Source organism: Melospiza georgiana, chromosome 1, assembly GCF_028018845.1.
Source record: "Melospiza georgiana isolate bMelGeo1 chromosome 1, bMelGeo1.pri, whole genome shotgun sequence".
In the NCBI taxonomy this organism is placed as follows: Eukaryota; Metazoa; Chordata; class Aves; order Passeriformes; family Passerellidae; genus Melospiza; species Melospiza georgiana.
In genome coordinates this window covers 14,391,484-14,413,379 of record NC_080430.1, presented here as the reverse complement: position 1 = coordinate 14,413,379, position 21,896 = coordinate 14,391,484, and the positions used below count along the sequence as shown (strand labels likewise).

The 21,896-nt window shown below is 40.6% G+C and overlaps 1 protein-coding gene across 11 annotated transcripts in view; it reads right to left on the bottom strand.

The window, feature by feature from the left end:
* PARD3 (par-3 family cell polarity regulator) overlaps nt 1-21,896 on the bottom strand; it is a 442,650-nt gene that overhangs the window by 99,499 nt on the left and 321,255 nt on the right. For 6 of the 11 annotated variants that reach the window (XM_058024007.1, XM_058024016.1, XM_058024025.1 and 3 more), the window contains one exon: nt 17,511-17,621. The exons of 3 other annotated variants lie outside the window; for them this stretch is intronic. In XM_058024007.1, the coding sequence (XP_057879990.1) occupies nt 17,511-17,621 (111 nt within the window). Of the gene's footprint in view, nt 1-15,617; nt 15,691-17,510; nt 17,622-19,937; nt 20,435-21,896 lie in introns of those variants that run through there. 2 more of the 11 variants (XM_058024062.1, XM_058024071.1) reach the window with 2 other exon arrangements.

The window sequence follows — 21,896 nt, the reverse complement described above, 5'->3', positions numbered from 1 at the left end:
CAAAGCCTCTGCCTCTTTTGAAAGCAAGCCTTGACTCTTCTGAAAATAGAAAAGCTTAAAGTTAGGTAACTTTGACATTCTTGGGAATTTTAAAATGGCCCCCTCAAGATTAGATTTGCAAAAACAAAAGGGGATACACAAAGGGTGGTATTCAGACTGCAGATAAAGACATGAAATCTCAGTGCTCACACCAGGTGAGCTCAGAGCAGCCATGTGTGCAGGTTCCCCGTATGGTGACCGGGAGCTGTTGGCAGCAGACTCCAGAGTAAGGAACCATCCATGTGTCAGAGAATGAAAGAAGGCACTCTAGAGACACTCTTGATGCTGCTGCTTGTGCCTTCCTTCAGAGCTTGGATACCCAGCCTTGATTGAGCTGCTCAAACACAAGCAGCTCTGGCCACCTGACACCCCCAGGTAATCCTGATGGACTTGCAGCTGCTGGGCAAGGACTCCCCAGGTCATGCTGAAGTCCCTGAGACTGTGACAGCCCAAATGACACAAGTCATCTGTGTTCAAGCATGCGAATCCAGCCCTGAGCTGGTATGTGAAGATCAGAAATGGCTCTTCGTCAGACTGAATCCCAAGCAAACTGTTCCTTTACAAAGATCACCATAAAAAATAAGGGAATACAGGGATGGATACACAGACATGTTTTCCCCCACAAATCCTGAAAGTATTGGCCATAGATAGTGATTTGGGATACAACTGATTGACTGAATTACCTTCAACAGACAGAACCACCTACATTGATGGCTCAAAGATCCATTTACATGCCCCATGTTCAGTCACAGTGAAAAGAAAAAAAATTTTAAAAGTTCATTGTAAACAAACATAACTTTTTAATTTTGCAAATATTAAAATTATTTTCTTTATTGTTTGCTTTTTATTTTAATAGGGAAGAATGGAAGTGAAAACTATAACGCTAGTCAGCTGAGAGAATTTTCCTCTACAGTTTCAGCAACATCAGACTGGAATTGGTTTTTGTTTAATTCACAGTGGAGAGGGACTCAAATTTAAATGCAAAACTAATTTCAAATTTAAAGAGGGTTTCTGCAGGTCTATTTTAAAATAAAAACATATATTTTACCTTCTCCAATACCCCAAAACTGTTAATTCAGAAGTGTTACAGCCTTAATCACTTTGAAGGCATCTATGCAGGAGGAAAAGCAGGTCTGAAAACCACCTGTGCATGTTGATTCCTCTCACTGTAGTTTACCTCCCAATTTGTAGTCCAGTATTATTTACTCTGTGAAGAAATGTATTTATCTCCTTATATTTGTCCTCTGAATGGGAGAAGCAAAGGAAATCAGAAATTTCTTAGACATTGGTAGCTTTAATTTTCCTTTAAATGGATAATTTATCATCACAGATGGGAACACTGTCCGACACCAATTCGAAGGAAAAATCCATGCATTTTAGATAACCAAAATTTCAGTGCATGAAACCAGACAGTGTAACAATAATGTGGCATAGAGTAATTCAATCAGAGGAAAACATTGTTACCTGAAGTGATTGTAATACAGAATTACCTGGTGGTTACAGGTGATATCTGCTTGTGTTACACAAACTGCTATGGGAGAGGGCAGTGACCTTCTGAGCTTTTTGACCGTGAAGATCACATCACTCCCCACCGGTGCAGACATGAGTTCCCTCATGAAAGGTTTTCATGTGAAAAACCTTTTCTCCTGCATCTGCTTATTGGCTCTTTAATAGTTTGGATGCTGAGCCATTTGCAGCCAGAGCATTCAGATTTTCCCATGCATGGCTCCATGAGGGATACTTATTCCCGTTCAAGTGGGAAAGAACTGATTGCTGAAGTGTTATGGAAGTAATTATGTCCATATCTACCAAAAATTTTTTAGAGTATTTTCTACAATTGCTAATACAATGTGTTAATACAAACAGATAGTATTAAAAATCAGAGTCTAAACACATTAATCTTCCTGTTAATTATAAACAGAGTACCCAGTAACTGCAATAACATTTAACAAAAGATAACACTAAAATTAAAGGTATAAAGTGTCTGACTATACTGAAACCCAAAATGTTCCAATTTGTTTCTCTTAATTATTCTTTTGTGCTTTACATTTAAGCCAGTGTGAAAATGCTAGCACTTTCTCATGACAAAAGTATAGGTATTTCAATTGCTTAAGATATTTTTGAATATTGTTTAAAATATGGTTGGGTTTGCCTTTTCAAGGACATACTACATTTAAACATTATGTCTTTCAGCTTGAAGGAACCAAACGACTAGGGAAAAATATGTAGGCATACTCTTGAAAAGAATAAGAGCTCTCAGCTGAATACTGCACTATCCCTTCTGAATTATAATAGCTTTTAACTCTGAATATATTTTTATATAAGGACTTGAACTTAATGTGAAGCTGTATTTTATGCTGGCCCCTCTGTGTGCTCATATGTGTATATGCTTGATGCGCCCTAAATCATTTGTTAGCACATAGCACATCAAGTATGGATATGGGAAATGCCAGGGCAGACTGTTGAGGGGAAGATTAAAATGGTTATGTAAACACACTGTGCAGCACAGATGAGAACCAAAACTCACTGTGTGCTTCAGCCCTAATCAGCAACACCCCCATTAATGAAATTCAGTATCTGGAGAAGTGTTTGACCACAGTGCTTTCGTTTCATAATGTGGATAAGTGTATTAAGCTGTCTTCACTGAATTGTATTCCTTCATGACATGGCACAATAAAAACGCCTATGTCTGAGATTTCAGATCAGCTAATTTTGAGGATTTATGGCCATCCTAAGGATTTTGTGTGGTTTGATAACAATAATAATAATGCTAATGCTTAACGTTCACATAACTCTTCATCATCAAAGAATTTTTGCAGAAACTGCTAATCAATTTTTCAGTATTTAAACTAAACTTTTAAAAATACAAAAGCTATCCCAAGAAGTTTCTAAACCCTTCCTGCTGAAGTGTTAACACTGTAAATGTCAACAACACACTGTCATACTTTTGAGACTCAAATTATAATGTTCAGTATAAACTATCCTCATGCATTTGTGCGCCATTCAATTCAAAAGCTAATGATAACTGCCTCAAATGACAATATTGTTAGCTGCAGAACTTCCTATAATTGTTAGAAGAGCTTTTCATTGCAAGCTAATCCAGTAATGATAGACATACCCATTGTACAGCAATTCCTATCTATGCACAGGAAATGGTGGTTGCAAAAAGAAGGCAAAAGCTTTTGCATGGCTGTCCCCAGGAAACAGCAGCTACCTTGTTCCCTTCTTATAAACTGTGAGTGGTATTCAGCTTTCAGATGAAGGCAACTACCATTTTAAACACCTAAATTTAGGTATCAAGGTAAGTTTTGAACTCCCAGGAGAGCTGGTCAAGATTCAGTCACAGCAGGCAGCTGCTGCATGGGCCAGCACACAGTTCAGCTGAACATCTGTAATATGGACATTTTGAGGTGAAGCCAAACCCTTCTCCAGGCTCTACCAACTGTGTTGAGCAGCCCTTCCTTGACCACACCTTTCTGTGATTCTGTGATTCTGTGACCACAAAGGGCATTTAGCCATGTAACTCATATGTGGGTGCTAAGTAATCTTATTAATTTGGGATTCAATTCCACCCTGAACTAAATGTTTACTGCAGTTCTCTGAACTATACTTTAACTGTTTATACTTTAACAGAAAAAGCAAATCCATTGAGCTGGATGAGCTGTTGCTAGTAAAAGTGAATAAGCAAAGCTGTCAAAAGAAATCAGCCCTTATTTCATCTAAAGTTGGGAGTAAAATATAAGTATATCCCAAATCCCCTGGGACCTTCAGTCTCCTTTGTTTGGATTTTTCAATATTAGTGATTTAGGTCCTTACACAAAAATCACTACTTATCTTAATTGATAAGTAGTGGGAAGGATATTCATGGCTAGTACATTACATTTACCACTGCAATGGCAGCAATGTCCTCCCCTAAGAGCAGAAAAAAAGTTGGCTGCTGTTTCTGGTGTGCAATTGCTTGGTCAATTCAATTAATCCTCCTGCTGCTGCCAGGATTCAGCTATTGCCCAAGTGATAATCCACACCCTCGTCTTTTCCACCGAGACTCACTCATTTACAAAATCAGTATTGAACGCTTGCAGTTCTACATATGTGAGATGGCTGACAATGTTTATTAAGGATGGAAACAGCATTGTGTAAGGACAGAAGCTTAATGACAAGCCATTCACGGCTGCCAGTTCTCAGTTCTTCTACCATCAGACTGGCATGCGCTGGGATGATGGATTGGAAACAGAGAAAAACAACAACACGTTTAGAAAGCCAGGCAGCTTGTTCAAGTTAGTCCAGCGGGATGAACACATTCAGCCCAATTTTTGCCAGATATCGTTTCTAATAAAGAGGTCAGAAAGTGCATTGGCCAGCAGCCAGATCTTGTCAAATCTGTCCCCTCCTTCTCTGCTAGTGAAAAATACCTTGCAGGCACAGCACACCAGGTCTCACTGCTCCTCCCCCAACCTTCTCTACTGCCTTCAGGGCTTTAATGGCCCTTTTTCTAATTTTTGGCAATCAAGTCAATATGGGAGTTTGTCCTCTCCTCTATTTTTCTTTGACCTTTGTCTGGAGCCAAGCAGAATTTTTCTGACAACTAGCCTTCTAATGAGGGTACCTTGATTATAGGCATTACTGTGATTTCACTCTGAACCGGCATATGACACTTAGCTTTTCTTGCCATGATTAGAGCTACTCAGTTATCACAGTTATAACCACCCTCAGCAGAGCCATCTGCTTCCCTGGGAAAATCATTCTGAAGGATCACTGTGCACAATGGATAATCCTGGCCACCAACAGCCACAGCTTGTAAATAAGAAAGTCACCTCCTCTTCCTGATTTCCCCCCATTTAATTCAAAACTTTTTTTAAAAAGTCAGAAAATACTGCTATGTAAATATAATTTTTCAATTGAAAGGCTAGAGACCCAACTTTCTCAAGTTATTAAAAAAAAATTAAGAGTTCTACCTTATCTGCTATAGATATACATGTGTGACCAGTTGACTGAAATATGACCATCCTCTGACCTCAGACACATGAGGAAACACATGCAAAATGTAATCAGTTTGCACAGGCATACAGGGACAAAATCAGAAAGGCCAAAGCATAATGTGAAATAAAAGTAGCAGGGAGCTTTAAAGATGACAATAAATCATTGAGTAATTGCATTAGCAGTAAAAGGAAGAGCAAAGAAAAGGTTGCTCCCCTGCGTGGCAGTGAGGGAAGGATATTGACAGATGATGCTGAGGAGACCTGAGGCTTAATGGTTTTTCCCTTTGCATCTGTCTTCACTGAAATGCTTGACTGCAAGCAGATGACCAGCATAATTGACTACCACCAATAACAAAAATATCTTCAATATACCAGCAAAAAAAGCAGCTAGAAACTGGTTAAGGTAGTTGAAGTTCATCTGACACACACAACTGTCTGAGGCAGCCTCAGACTTTTTCAGCAACTAGGAGAACTTGTTGAGGACAGCTAAAACACTAAAAAACTAGGAAAAGTCAAACATACCTCAGAGAAGGAGCAGAATTAAAGACTCATGACTTTAACTTCAATCCCTCCTTAAGTAAACTACTGGTAAGCACAGAGGAGATAATGGGACAAGCAGTAGCCACCAAAAAGTTATCAAGAACAGATGTGGTTTAGGTCAGTCAGATTTCCCTTCTAAAACACGGGAAATGGCCTTATGAACAGAGCAGAAACAGTCCCAGGCTAAGAAAAACAACTAGGGGATGGATGCAATAGGTTGAACAAGGCTGCTCCTACATAGTGTCTAGAGAATAGATTCACAGTCACCAGAATGGACAGATTGAGATATTTTCTATGTAGATCACCTTGAATTTACTCAGAATTTTTCATTATTAATTAGGACACTACTGAATCTGCAGAAAATCCAAATGAAGGAACTTTGGAGGAAAGGATTAAGATTTCAAATGTTCTTGAAATACAGAGTAGGCTACAAAAATAGAATTAAATAACAGCAACTAGAAAGTAATTTACATAGTTCAAATAAATAAACAATTAATTAAACGTAGAGAAAAAAAATCTGTGAGTTGCTTTTTTAAGAATGGATCTGGAAGTTCTACTGGGTAACATATATGAGTCAACAACATCAAGCTGTTTGGGGAAGAAAAAGAGAGTGGGGACATAACAGCCATCTGCAAACACCAGAGGAAGAGAATAATGTGTTAGGTATTTAACTGAAGGAAGAATAATTAGGATACTGTGAGCAGGGCAACTTCCTAAACAAAAGGCAGTGGAAAAGACTGCCATAGGAAGCTGTAGAGTTTATTGTAAACCAAGAAAATGAAAAAAAAATAAAACAAAAAAAAAGAAACCACCAGGATGAAACAAGCATCTTGCAGGAATAGCATATCATGCAGATACTACCTTTAAAAAGTGATATAGTCTCTCTTAAAGATCTATAATTCTGCACCTCCATAGAAATTTTACATACATATATTTCCTACATATTGGTTCTACAACAGCTCAGAAATGTAACAAGGACTAAATTTTTTTCATTTAAAAGGCTGCCCATCATCTCCAAATTAAAGAAATGTATCTACATAATCAGACAGTCTTAATTTTCTTTCTCCTTCAACAATCACAGCCTATCTGCCAATTAGAATATGTGATAGTACTTACTGTCTCTCTGAAGATCCCCCCTCCTCAAATCAGAAGAGATGCATGAGAATTTCAAAAACGTTTAATGAGCTACAACCCAGGAGGGCTGCAGTTAAAAAAGAAAAAAAGGTGAAGGATAAAGGTGATAAGGTGATTACTTTAAGTGCCCTAATATATTAGGAAGAGAACATTATGCTCATTTTTATAAGGAGCTATATTAAAGAAGGCTATTAAAGAAGGCAGCAAAATACAAATGAAGACGTAAAGAAATGAAAAAATGCAGGAGAGAAAGTAAATATTATGCATATGAGCAGGTGAAGTGCAAACACCAATTTGAAATCAAGTGACATTGATGAAACTAAAGGAGACATTAAAATTATTTCCTCTAACCTTGTGGAATCTCATATATTTCACCCCCATCCTTCCTTATCACCTGACCTTCTTGATTCACCCTTTGTCTTTACAAAGTGACGACATGTCCATGTCAGCAGGTTTGCCAGTATCTCAAACCTGCTTTCTTGGATGTTGCAGTAAACAAGTGAAAATCCTTGCTTACTTTGGGTTAAAAAATCTGCAAATTATCTTGCCTACACTTCAATGGAGCTTTCAGCCTACTTTACAGTTAACAGTCTGCCACATTGTAGGGTGGAGGGTTTGCCTGCTGTGCTTTTTTTAAAGAATACATGTTTCAACCAAAGGAGAATGTTGCAGGTACATAGGCAGCATAGGTTCTCCTATCTCCAGAACAAACACTACTTTGACTGAAATTTTCTGTCCTATTTTCATGTCTGATCCAAGGATCAGTGACCTCAGAAGTGGAGGATCACACAAATGAGCAAATGAGACTGTTACCCTGCTGGGAACCATGTTGCATCAAAGAAAATCATTGCTGTCTGAAAGTAAAATGGAAATTAGTTTTTCTTTTGCATAACAAAACTGGCCAGAAAGGCTGATATTCACACCTATGACAACAGGTTCTTCATCATTAGATTATCTTAGCTCTAATCTCCTATTTAGCTCTTCTGCTGGACTGAAGTAGAAAGGAAGAGATCATGATATTCAACTATTGCTGAAACACAAGCTCCTGCTCTCATCCCTCCTCACTTTAAAGGCTCTGCTTTCCTTCTTCATGCAGACTTGCTTGGACCATTTCTTCCAGTACATTTTTTTTTCCCCAACTGGAGAATAATTCCAGAGAGCAGCATTGGTGGGTAACATCTGAATTCTGCAGCTAGATGTGTAAGGAGCAGCTGTTCCCATGTGTGCAAGAAGCAAATGACATAGGCAAACCACATTTCAAATGGCACCATACATCATACCATGATTCAAATCAGTCATTCCCAGTTACTGGAGGAAGAAACTGGAGGTTGTGCTACTCTTATCAGTTGGTTGAACTGAGCCTATCCACCAGTCATGCTCCTCTAGCTGAAGTCCAGTAACAGAAGTGGGCACAAAATTCTGCTGCTAGCTCTATTTCAGGTCGATTGTTCTGTGTTTCTAGAGTACTATGTATAAAATAGCCTAATCTGGAAGATGGAAAATGAAACAGTATGAAGGGACAAAAAAAACAATGAAAAACCTCACAACAAAGCAAGGATTATGTGAATCTCATACACTGAAGATGAAAGAAAAGGAAAAGAGAAAAAAAACCCCAAACCAATAAAGAATATAGCTTATAAGTCAATATCTCAGCTCAGGACCCTCAAATTCACACCTACAACACCTCTGAGGATTCACTTCTAAAACCTCACTGGGTCACAGTAAGGACAGCACAAATCTCCAGCGTGGCCAGAAACAGAGACAGATGTCTCATAACTCCTAAAGGGTTTCTTCTAGTAAGTGGTTACAAAATAAAGTTTGCAGCTGTGCTGTGGAGGGAGGATGGATCTGCCTGTTACAGATGCATCATTAGGTGTCTTTCTGGCTAGTCAAATACTTGCTGCTGCATTTAAGAATTACAAAAAGGAGTAGGATTAGTGCCTTGTTTTACTGTCAGAGTCCTTTGGTGCAGTGTGGAAAACCTGACAGGTTTTGAGTTCTGTTCAATTCAGCAAGAATAAGTTCAGTGAGTTAGTAACTGTGATACAGCTATTTTAATTCTCAAATAAGTCTCTGCCACAGTAACTCTGCCACTAAAGGAGAATTCTTATGACATCAGAGGACATGCTGCTACCTTAGCCTGAAGTTCCTGACATTCTAAAGTGAAACATTTTAGTGCTCTTACTTTGAACTAATATGTCTAAGGGAGCACTGAATTTATGTGATCTACAAGACACCTTAAACTAATTTATAACACAGAATACTATAAAGACTACCTAAATTATGTTTTTTTCAATATATTGCAAGGGACTTGGCTGGGACTTGGCTAGACCTTGCCCAGTGCAATGTACTGAATCACTATAGAAAAATAATAAAGAAAATATGCTTTTAGCATGATGTCTTAAAACCTTTCTAAGTACAATATGTAGTTAGAGAATATGTGGTGTTTTGTTTGAAAAACTACTCCACTAACTATTATTCTATAAAGGCTTCAATTTACATAGCTCCCAAAGTCAGTATTTTTATGAAGTGAAACTGGTCTGAAATGTTTTTCCAAAGCTCAGTATTCACATGCTTCACTTCTGTGTTCTCTTCCAAAAATTATTGCCATTGATTTTTTTTTTTCATATCCTGCACCCTTATCCATTATGTAAAAAACCACTGCCAAAAACAATGCTACAAATCTCCATGAAACTGAGACAAGCAGACCCCATCACAAAATAAGTGAGAATGAGAAACATATTGCTCTGATTTTCTGATCACTGAGGAATTTTTCCTCTCCTCTGTTACAGGCTGGGAAGAAGGTGAAAGTTTTAATGGAAAACTTCACTAATTACTTATATTCTGAATGTTTGCAGTAATAATGGTTTTAGAGGTAACAGGTTTTCTGAAAGCTGTTAAGTGGCATCAAAATAGGGCAGCAGCAAAAGTAAAGCTGAATCTTTGGGTTATTGCAAAAACACAGATAACTCAGACATTGTAAGAAACAAAAATCCTTTCCTTATCACAGTATGTTGTCTTTTTTCCTTAAAGTAAGATGAAACTGCTCAATGAAAATATTTTGCTTAAGGGGGGAAAAAGTTGGGGTTTTCCAATAAAAATATTATGGTCTCTCTGGGAAATCTGGAAAGACACCAAGAGTCCTGCTGTTCAGCCCCCTACTCCATCTGATACTTTAACAGTTCCAGATGGCCTTTACTACAGGATGACCTTCCCTCTATTCTTTTATTATGACCTTTGGGTCACAAATTATCTATAGGATGCTGCTGTCATTCTGTAAGACACTGCTGTACTCTTTCATCTAAAGAATAAAGATGCTTAACATTAAAACTCATCTTTGTTAGGCTGACCTTCCAATGATGATCAAACCAGACAGTTATTCCAATCAATGTCATTGCTGCAGAAAATATGTTTCATTTTTTGAAACACTGACATTAAGAAACTAAGGCATGGTTTTAAATCAAATCACTTTTGCAATTCTACTTGGCTAGAGAGCATAGCCTGTTATACTCATCAAAAATATCAAAAACATTGCAGCAACAGTTTTGATGAGTTACATTGATTAGAAGGATGTGGTGGGTTTGTTTTTTGTAAATTATTGATGTGGTTTTCATCCCAATGTCATTGATAGGAGGTAATAAAACTCAATGTAGGTTTTATTAATTATTTGTCTTTATCTATCATCACTAACAGAACACATTGAACTTATACAGGAAAGAATAATAAATAGTCCCAATGTACTAAATAAAGTAATAAGGTTAATTTCTTTCCTGCTGTCAGTAAATTCATGTTAGCAGTCTCTCGTCAGCTTGACATCAATTAATGATTTTAATTCCAGACTCTTGTCACAGTACTCACCACCCTTTCGTCTAATTAAAATGGATGATGCATGATGAAGGGAAAACACAAGACTTCTGTTCTTGTTGTAACATTTCTATTCATTAGTATACTTTTACAACAAAGGCCTTGTGGCTTTAATGGTACTAGAGAAGGATGAAGAGAAGTTTATTACATGTTAGAGATAAAGACCCATATACCCTTAGGAAAATATAATACAGGAAGCATTTTATGGAATAACCAAATCCTTCGGGGGAAAAATATTTTAACTATTAATGAACAGGCAGAATGTTTCCCTCTAAATTTAGGGCAAACAACGTGTGATCGACACCCACTCTACTCGCAGCCTTGTTTACATCCGCACAAAAAAGCGCTGTCAGCCTATTGACTGAGCTCCAAAAGTAACAGCAAATCTGCCAGCGCAGGGCAGACGCCTGACCCTCCTCCCCGGGCAGCGCCCCCGCGGCTCCGCGCTGCTCCCTCCCCGCCGGGAGAGCCAGCAGCGCCTCCTGCCCTGAGCATCCCCGGCCCCCAGAGCATCCCTGGCCGCCCTGAGCCATCCCTGGCTGTCCAAAGCCATCCCCAGCTGTCTAGAGCATCTCCGGCCGTCCAAACCCATCCCTGGCCAGCCCAGAGCATCCCTGGCTGTCCAAAGCCATCCTGGCCGCCTAGAGCATCCCTGACCACCCAGAGCATCCCCCGCCGTCCAGGACCATCCTCAGCCGTACAGAGCATCCCTGGCCACCCAGAGCATCCCTGGCTGTTCAAAGCCATCCCCGGCTATCCAAAGCCATCCCCGGCCGTCCAGAGCATCCTCGGCCTCCCAGGGCTATCTCCAGCCGTCCAGAGCCATCCCTGGCCACCTAGAGCATCCCATGCCACCCAAAACCATCCCCAGCTGTCCAGAGCACCCCTGGCCACCCAGAGCATCCCCAGCCACCCAGAGCCATCCCCAGCCATCCACAGCATCGCTGACTGTCCAGAGCCATTCCCGGCCATCCAGAGCATCCCCAGCTGCCCAGAACCATCCTTGGCCACCCAGAGAATCCCCAGCCACCCAAAGCCATTCCTGACTGCCCAGAGCATTCCCTGCTGCCCAGAGCATCCCCAGCCTTCCAAAGCCATCTCTGGGTGTCCAGAGCATCCTCGGCCTCCCAGAGCATCCCCAATCGCCCAGGGCTATCTCCAGCCATCCAGAGCCATCCCTGGCTGCTCATAGCATCCATGGCCACCCAAAGCATCCCTGGCCACCCAGAGCCATCCTCGGCCGTCCAGACCATCCTCAGCCATCCAAGGCCATCCCCGGCCGCCCAGAGCCATCCCCAGCCGCCCAAAGCATCCCCGGCCGTCCAGCGCCATCCCCAGCCATCCAGAGCATCTCCAGAGCCATCGCCGCGGCTCAGCACGGCTGTCCCCAGCTGACACCGGCGCCGGGCGCGGCCGCAGGAGCGATCCCGGCGGGGCCGAGCCGGGCCGGCAGCGCCGAGCCCGCAGCTCCCCCTCCCGGCCCCGCCGCTCCCCAGGCACCGCCGGCCGGGAACGGGCGGCACTCGGGGCACAGCGACGGCAGAATCTGTAAATGTAGCTGCCTCTGTAAGGCAGAGGAACAAAAGGTCATGTTTCCGGATCAGAAAGGGGGAAATCAGCACAGCGGGATGTTTCTGGTGCAGACAGAGCTATTCCCATGCACGCACCCAGCGCGGCACCGCTCTGCCGCGTTAGCTGCGCTCTAGCACAGCACAGCACAGCACAGGCTGCACAGCACAGGCTGCACAGCACAGCACAACTCAGGCTGCACAGCACAGGCTGTCACTGCACAGCACAGCACAGGCTGCACAGCACAGCACAGCACAGGCTGCACAGCACAGGCTGTGACTGCACAGCTCAGGCTGCACAGCACAGGCTGCACAGCACTGCACAGCTCAGCACTGCACAGCTCAGGATACACAGCACAGCACAGGCTGCGACTGCAGAGCACAGCACAGACTGCACAGCACAGCTGCTGCGGCAGAGCAGACGAACACTGGCCACACAGGCCCCCGTCTGACCACTCTATCGCCCTGCCAGCATCTCCGGAGCCTCTGCCACAGCACTTGCACCAGCACAACACTTTAATCCTCTCCCAAAAGGTTTCTCCTTTATCTCCTCAAGACTGATCCTCCCAACAGGTGTTTAAGCGCTTGATTTTGCATCCGTTCCAATGGAAGTTGAGGAAGAGTACAATACTAAGATTAAAACACTTTTATGGTAACACAGAGATTTACAGAACATTAGTAAAGCTCTTAAATCAGTGTATTAACCAAACAGAGAAAATATCCTCTAGACTTAGCTACCAAGAGGAGAAGTGCCTCTAGAGGCGGATTACAGCATAAGCACTGTTTGCCCATAGATGGATCACGAACTCTGAATCATGAGATTACATGAGAATTGCAACTTTCATCTTTTAAGCATTATCCAGCAGTGAAGCATGCTGGATTCAGATGAATTTCTTAAAAACTTCACAAAGAGGTGCACTTAGTTCATTCCTCAGTTATCTGCTACTCAGGTACAAAGAGTAAAGTTGTTCAGGTCAGGGAGAAGTTTCTTTGCTAAAGGAACTCAGCTCAAGGCTGAAGATCACTGGCACATACGGCCTTGCCATGTGTGCCAAGTACTGCACACGCCTCTGCTAAAGAAGGGAAGACCACAGGCAAAGGTTTTGGATTTGCCGACAATATATTTTGTAATGAGCACAAAATTGAAATGGAAATAAAAAGAATTTAAAAAAAAAAGCTGAAAACATCAAAAAAAAAAAAAAATAAATAAAAATGCAAGGGTATGAAAGAGGGAGAAGCAAAGATATCAGAACCTGCTGTTTGGAAGGATGTCTCTCTCCAACAAAGACTACCAATAACAACTAGAAGACAAAAGCAGTAGCTTTTCTGAGCAATTCTGTCTTTTTATCTCCTAAGAAAGAGACTACACTAAAGGGCCTTGAAGAATTCAGAAAACATATCAGGGCAATCAGGTTGCAGGGCATCAATGTACACACTGGCTAAATATTGAGCAAACCTACTCTGGGAGGCCCCCAAAGACCAGATGTAGAGGTTTCTGGATTGGAAAGGTCTGTAGGCTTCCAGAGGTTTAGATGCAGCAGCACAGCACAAGGTGACCACCCGTATTAACTGATTCCTCTTGGCCACTGACAAAAGTTTCAAAATCTCCTTTTGTCTATCCAACATTGCAATGCCCGTGTAAAACTATAAGCATTTGGAAGCTTCTCTAAAAGCCCAAGATATTCCACACATCTCCAGTCTGCAAAATCCAAGAGATCTTAGCAAGATGTGCAAACCATAGGTACATAGGAGACTCTGGAGTTGATAAAAGCCCTTCTGTAACAAAGCCACAAAGACCCAGGGCAGCTTTTTCAGCCCATCCACATGGATGTAGCATCGCAGTGGTGATGAGTCTGAGCAGTCCAGTGACAGACAGACAAGATGACCACACAGTAAAGAGGGACTCCAAATTAGCATATATGTAAAACAGCTGTGATCTGGCACAGGACCAGAGCTAAGTGAACTTGGTTCTTATTCAGCTTCCTCAAGACTGCAGTATAAACTCTTTCTTAGGAGACTCAAGGCCACAGTCAGAAATCCTATTGCCCAGTCTTGCCTCAAGTTTTTGACTGGTGCCACTGCTGGGGAGAACCCTTTCTAACAGCACAGCAGAGCCCAGCCAGATTTTAAGATCAGTGCTTGGCAGATACTCAAGGATCATGCAAGCAGACTTGTTTTTGTGCAATAAACCAGAGTTAAACATAGTGACATGGGGCAATGTTCTATGGCCTTGGATGAACTGCTGTTCCAACATTTGGAGGATTTACAAACAGCAAGTATTTTACAGAATTTTTGGTAAGACTAGTGGGTGGTCTTATCAAGTACACCCCTGATTGTTCCAGTATTCCTTGTCATTGAAAGCTGGCTGTATTTTCAACTAGACAACTTCTTTTTTCATTCAAAATTACTTAAAGATTGTCAGTAAACACGCACCATATACATATACCGTATACATATATATCCAACACATATAGGATGTAGCTTAAGAGATCCACAGCTTAAGTGATACACTCCTTAATCAAAGAATCACAGAATCAATAAATTAGTAATAATAATAAATTTAAGGAAAGCCATTTTATTAATTTACTCATGGTAAACTGAAGAGTATTCTTCTTATTTGTCTCATAATCCATAGGAATGATAGGTTTTAAAGAAAATACTGCTGTAAGCACAATACTATTAAAATTAATAATTCCATAAAATTGTGGGCATGATTGATTTTTTAATGGACTGTTCAGTTGTTCTCTGACCCCCCTAAGGATTTTTGCTCCTAGCTTCTCATACATAGTAAATTCATTAAATCCAACCTATTTCCCCAAAGCATTGCATCATTTTAGAGGTACACAATATCAAATACCAAGTAAAATAGAACAAGTGAATTGCACTGCAAAAAATTGAGAAGACAAAAACTCACAGAAAGCAAAGTTAAAATAGCAGCCATTATGAGCCAACACTGACAGTAATATTTTACTCTGTCTCCTAGTAAACATTTTGAGGGATTGTTCAGTTAATTTGCAAGAGTACTCTTCATTAACAGCATGTATCTAACATCATTATTTTACAGGATCAAAAGGAAACTGCAATCTAACTGCAAAAACATTTAGTCTCTATGGACCAAATCAACATCTGAATGTTTTAGAAACATAAGGAAGCACCTCACACATTGGATTGCTATTTTATTATCTTTTATTAGTTGTACATGCGACTACCCCAAAGAAGTTGCATTCTCTTGTAGACATAACACAAAGGAAAGCAAATACACAGGGAAAGAGAATAATGGGAGGATAAGGACCCATGTTACTATAACATCAAGCTGTTATGAAGTTCTGGCACATGCATTTTCTGCAGTTTCAGTGAATATATAAAATTGTTTTTATGACACATGAGGAGTGAGATTCCAGGAAAGATTCAAATTGGTTAGCATAACTTGATGGACAGGGATTAGGATTTGCTCCATGCATTGAGGGCTATACAAATAATTTCATAATTCTACCTTGGTACCCAGCGTGACTATTGCAACCTCTCTTACACCATCACATGGACAGTCTACACTCTGACCATTCTTACTGAGAGAGACAGAGAGACACAGAGAGACAGAGAGAGAGAATGAAGAGAGAGAAACGTTACTAACCCAGGCGTCAAGTCTTTTTTCTTTTCATAAATGTACACGGCTGATTTTCTGGGGACCTCATGTTCCTAAGAAACCCTGAGGGCCAGCTGGGGCTCAGCAGTGTGTGAAGCCAGGGCACAGAGTGGTGCTTGTCTGGCCAACCATCCCCTGCCCTGAGCTGGGCAGAGCGAGCAAGGCAGCCTTCCTTGGCTCTGCACCCCTGGCACGAGCTCTGAGGCTGCTCCATCCATGGGAAGGGAAGCTGGCTGCACAAACACCCTCATCACTTATTTCCTTCAATTCCAGTCTTCCTCTTTACCATTTAATCTGCAAGCACTTTATTTTTAAAAACAGTAACCAATTTAATGACTCTGCCTCACTTTCGTTAAAAAAGAAAAAATAAAAACCAATCAGACTAGGAAAAAAACCATCCAGGCACTGTAATCCAGCCACCTTCTACAATCAGAATGGACGGACAAAGACAAGAATAAATTTTTACATCAATTTATCATAGTATATCTGCTAAAGAGTAAAAAAATTCCCATGATATAATCTAAACAGATGGTCATAAATGATAAAGTTTCTGGAGTTTACCAAGTTAAAGCAATAAACACACACTCCCATCTTGTCTTTACTGTAAATCACTCAACCCTAAAAGAACTGAAAGCAAACCATTTTAGGTTTAACTAAGGAGTCTACACAAGAGTTACAGTGGCTCTCTATTATACGGTGGCTCTAATATTCTCTATTAAGCTGTTAATGATGAAGCCACCATTCATGAACTTCTGTTCTTATTTGCAGAAGACCAAGGTGCACAGAGATGGTAATTAAAGAGATCATTACGACTAATTAATATCTCCTCTACAAGGACAAGAAAATGTCCCTCCAGGGTTTCTGCATCAATCCTAAATTTATGGTGAGCTATAGCATGACTTTTAGATAAATAATTCTAATGCATAGTTCACTTTCACTGCTAAATATGCCTGAATCTATTTACCATTCAGCAATCGAACTTTGTAAAGTTTGTCTCCTTACTGAAGTGATGTCAAAGAGGCTGTATCTCAACTCACATCTCCCAGTTTAAGCTAACTGGTAACCTACACTTTTCAACATTTTGATTAAATTATTCTGAGAGACACCAGAGTCTAGGCCCCAAATATCTAGGACTACAAGAGATAGGATGAAAAGTAGACTGGAAATATTGAGAAGAGCATATGACATATATATTATATAGGGGTTTTTTTACGTTAAGGGAAGCTGACAAGGAAAAATAGAGGTGCTCACCACTCATTTTTACAATTAGCAGTTTAATATATATATATCATTCCATAAACAGACTGCATGGCACATAAATAGACTGAACTCCAGTGACAAATATACTGGTAAGCATAATTTTTCTGTTTCTCCTAAATTTATCAATGAAAAATCTAGATATTTAAAACTGAAGAAAAATACAAAACATACTTCATTCTATATAAATATTTGTTTTCTGAAAATGTCAATAAAATCATTTATAGAATATAAAGAGAAAGCATTTCATTTTATTACTTCAGTCTCCTCAATAAGAAAGGGAGCTCTGCGTCTATAAAAGATGCTTAACACAGCCAAAGGAGCTGGTCATACTAATGTCCAAAATAAATCCAGCTTTGTCCTGTTATTTAAAGTATATAAACATATCAACATGTGGAAAATTTCATCAGTGAAAATTGTACTTCAGTTATTTAATTTAAAAAACAAACTCTGTCTATCAAGGTTTAAGCAAATACTGAAGTCTACCTCTCCTGTTCTTGCTTCATTCGTATTCTCTCCTCTTCTGAAGTAAGAGCTTCCTGCACTTTTATTTTACCAGTTTTCTCACTCTTGTCATCTTTGCGATGTTTGCCAAACCTGTTAATAACACACAAAAAAAGAATCTAACTTGTGACATGTACAAAACTGTATTTTCCTTCTTCCATGACAAAGAGAGTTCTCTAAGGACTGTTGGGAAACCAGGAAGGGAAAGTGCAAAGACCTCAGAATCTCAATTTTTAGTATTTTCAGCCTGCTTCCAGGTTGTTGGGTTTTTTTATGTAAGTTTTTTTAATTTTTATTTTCACTTCACTCCTCTTAAAAGTTTATAGAATTCCTCACTGAAGAACGCAACAAACAAAAAAATAATAAATGGACCACATTTCTCCTTTATGCCAGGATTTTGGTGCCATTATTCTTAAACAGTCAAACAATGTTTTAGAACAGCATCTGTGCCCAAGGACACAGCTCAGGTTTGCATTAAGCAAAGGCTTCCCCACTTTGGAGAGGAGAGAGGGAGCTGCAGGTCTGACAGCTCCCAGGGCAGCACCAGCCCCACATCGTACAGGGGCCATTTCACCACACAGAGGACACCATTCAAAACTGTCAATTTGTTCTTTTTCAGCACCAGGGGTTCTTATTTAAACTTTATTACTCGTGACTCTTTCCCAAAGGGTGTTCCAGTGTGGGAGGGTGAAGGGAGGGACGGAGCTGTTGGGGCTGCCCCAGACAGAGATGGGTGCTGCCAAGCCAGGGTTTGCCCTCTTCACCTCTCCTCTTCCCCTCTAAAGGCTACATTTCAAATTTATTAAGTTTCTTGCATATTTGCACATTCCACTGTTTTCTTTAAACTTTCAGGGAGTGAAGAATTTGGCATTTGAGATAGTTATTATTAGGACAAAGTTATTCCTATTTCTTAAGACATTTCTGATCTATTCTGGAAGGAATGACTTTCATACAGAGCAAACCAAACAAACACTTTAAAATAACCTTTAAATAGATCTAAACTTTAGATGAAAATTTTCTATTTAAGGCAGAAGCGGTAACATGTGTCTGTTAAACAGTATATATACCAATTAAATGTGGCATCATTTATCACACCAAAAGCAGCAAGAATTTTACTTTTTTTACACCAAACGCTGATCTGAGTGGTGACTGACACTGCGGCACTTCACACTCAGGTTCACATCAAAAGTGAAACTAAAGCACTGAGAATTGCAATCAAACATGTCTAGCAATTGTGCCAACAGGACACCACAAATGCTCGTGGACAGTGAAATAAACCACAGAGTTCTTAAAGCTTCCTTCTGACCTGTTAATGTAACATCTTTAAAATACTTCGAGTTCACCAGGTATTTATAATATTTCCCATTGTTTCCTTTTGATTCTAGGACAAAACCATTGTGTGGGTTGAAGCACACCACACAGCAACCCTGCAGAATGATTAATTTCTGGCCATTCATTCAAGATATATTATTTATATTGTGTAATAATGTTTACAGTTCTTAGGGCAGCTCTTTAAAACCAAAACACAAAAAATACAGCATAGGAGCATGTACATGAGCTTTAAACTGTTTGCCCATTCTCCATACAGATTGCTCATGTCCAAAGAAATTCAGGCATCTGAAAACTAAAACTGTTTATTAATAACCACCTGAAAAGAGGTGGACATGATGGGGTTAAGAAATGCAAAATAGGGTGTAAAGTTAACGAATCTAATTTCATAATATGTGAAACTTAAATTCAAAACACCAACATGCATCTTTTAAAACATCCACCTATTTATTAGAGAGTAATCAAAACCATTATACAAAGCATTTACATATATGACACAAGAGATTCAAATCAAGTTCTGGATGTGCTCCAGTCAAAAGAGATTGTTTAATTTAAAATAGCCCTAAAACCTCTAACCCAGAGAGGAGTTTTGGCAGAAAAACAGTGGAACTGAGCCACTCTGCCCTGACACACAGAGAGTGCCTGAGGTGGCACCATGGGTCTGACCGACAGAACGTGCAGAGCTGTGAGGAGACAAGCAGCATATGTGTCACTCCAGCACAGCATCTCTGGGATGCTCACATTTGCCTCAGTCTCCTGTCCTTCCTCAACTCAATTAAAATGTCAGATAAAGCAAAGGAATCAAACTCCAGAGTACTGAGTTTATTTATGAAAAAAAATATCATTGTTTAAAAAAAATGGGGGGAAGAGGAGGAAAGAAAAAAAATTGGATTAGTTATTGCCCATTAGGTTTTGGCAGCAAAACAGAATTTCTGCCACCATAAATCAACTCATTGCAAGTGTGAACAGATATATAGTGAAATCAATACCTTATTAAAAAAAATAAAGTACACAGGAAATTTCTAATAATCATTGTAAGCAATCTAATAAATGTCTGGTCAGGCTGCACGATTGTGAGGAGAGCATTTCTAATGTTAACATGTAATGCAAACCCAGCAGAATTCAAAGGTTTGAATTTGCAGATCCAACCAGGCAGGTCCAGAGCACCCAGAGCTCATGTGCATTCCCAGAGAGGCAGAGGTGGCACCACACAGGGAGCACCTGCAGCAGCTCCAGGGCTCAGTTTGCTTTCAGTCATGAGCAGGTTGTGGCATCAACCCTTCTTCTCTTTCAGAGTGTTCTTCCAGTCATCTGGGAATTAAAGTTCCTTCTGCCCCTGAGGACCATCCTGATAAACGTCTCTGGCAGACAGCTCAGGTTCTTTCCCAGGCATTTCAGGGGGTGGCCACACTGTTCCCACTCTGACTGGAGCCTTCCCAGTGCCCATCTCTGGCAAGCTCAGTGGTCATGCCAGCAGTGGACAGCCTGGCAGGGTATGAACCATGGTGGTCTTGCACAGGTGCCTTCTCTGGATTTGTCACCCGCAGGAGTGATCTATCTGCCACAATCACCACTGCCTGGAACAAGTTCAGCAACGTTAACCACACTGTCCCTACACTGGAGCCTAGAAAAACAAACACCATCCTCCCCCCTCCCTGACTGGGGCTTTGTGTTTCTGGCACAAGGAACAGTTGTGTTCATGGTGGCTTAACAGTCACAAAGCTTTGAGAAGATGCCAAGATAGCATCTCAAGAAGATGGTGAGAGAGCTACCAAGCAATTGAGAAAAGTGCTGAAAAGAACTGTGATGGAGAGACATTTGTACTCCCCCACACATCATCTTTATTTCTGTAGGGGCAGTCAACATTCCCCACTACAAACAGCATTCTAAGTCTTTGGTAAGATTTATCTTGCTAGCAATAAACGTGTTTGTTATTTACTTCTATTCAAAGTGTTTGCTATTTACTTCTATTAAAAGTGTTTGCTTCATGAGGTATGATTTATAGTCATAATGAAACCCACAGCCCAAATCAGCATCCTCTCCACCAAATTTATAGCAGACATTTATAAATTATTTATTTAACAGTCATAATCAAGCTAAGTTTAACTACAGAAATACAACCTCCAGCAGTGCCAAGGCACACCATTAAAACTCTCTCAGCTGTACTTGTGTGTGACTACTCTGGTGTCAAGCTATGGAAAATCACCTGTCCTAATTTCTTCAGGTAGATGTTTCGTACTCATATAAATGATGTTTCCTATTCATGAACATTAACCTAAACAGGACACTAAGAAAAAAGACTATTCAGACCACTGAAATTCAAGCAGTCTATGCAATAACCCTTCAAACCACCCAAAACACATCCCACAATTACTGTACACTGTCTCCACAGCCAGAGGTAAAGCCCTTTCTGCTGCTGTTTGGTGGCCCTTGTTTAGTTGTGTGGGTCAGGACCCCAGAATCACTCCTGGTATGTACAACACACTGAATTGAATGCACTGGCTCAATGCAAAGATCTGGCTTAACCTATGTGAAAGTTTCACCTCCTTACAAGGGCAGCTCCTCCGGTCCCTGACTTGCCCCATGAACATTTTGTGTTTGACACCTTCCCTGCAAACCACCAAGCTTTGCACCATTGTGAATCTTCCCCCTTTACTGCTCAGGTACTCAAAAGGAAGGAGAGATGGAATTAGGATCTATGTCCCATACATGACACATGGCAAATTTGGAACCTTACTGCTTCCAATACTATTTTTTCCATAATCCATATATTGAAAGACCTGGCACACCCACGTAATAAGCTCTCCCACTGAAGTGACTGGGAACAGCATAAGACTGCAACTTGAGCAGTGCAATCAAAGGTATGTCCCTTGTAAAGCAGAAATCACCATCCATTTGTGCTGTGTCACACAGACTCCCGATTTGGCAAGGCCTTGAGGACACAGCCGAGTGCTGTGATCGTGCCCCTCGCTGCTCCCTCCCCAGACACTCTCTGCTGTGTGCAGCTGCTCGCAGAGTGCCTCGAGCACTTGGTGATTT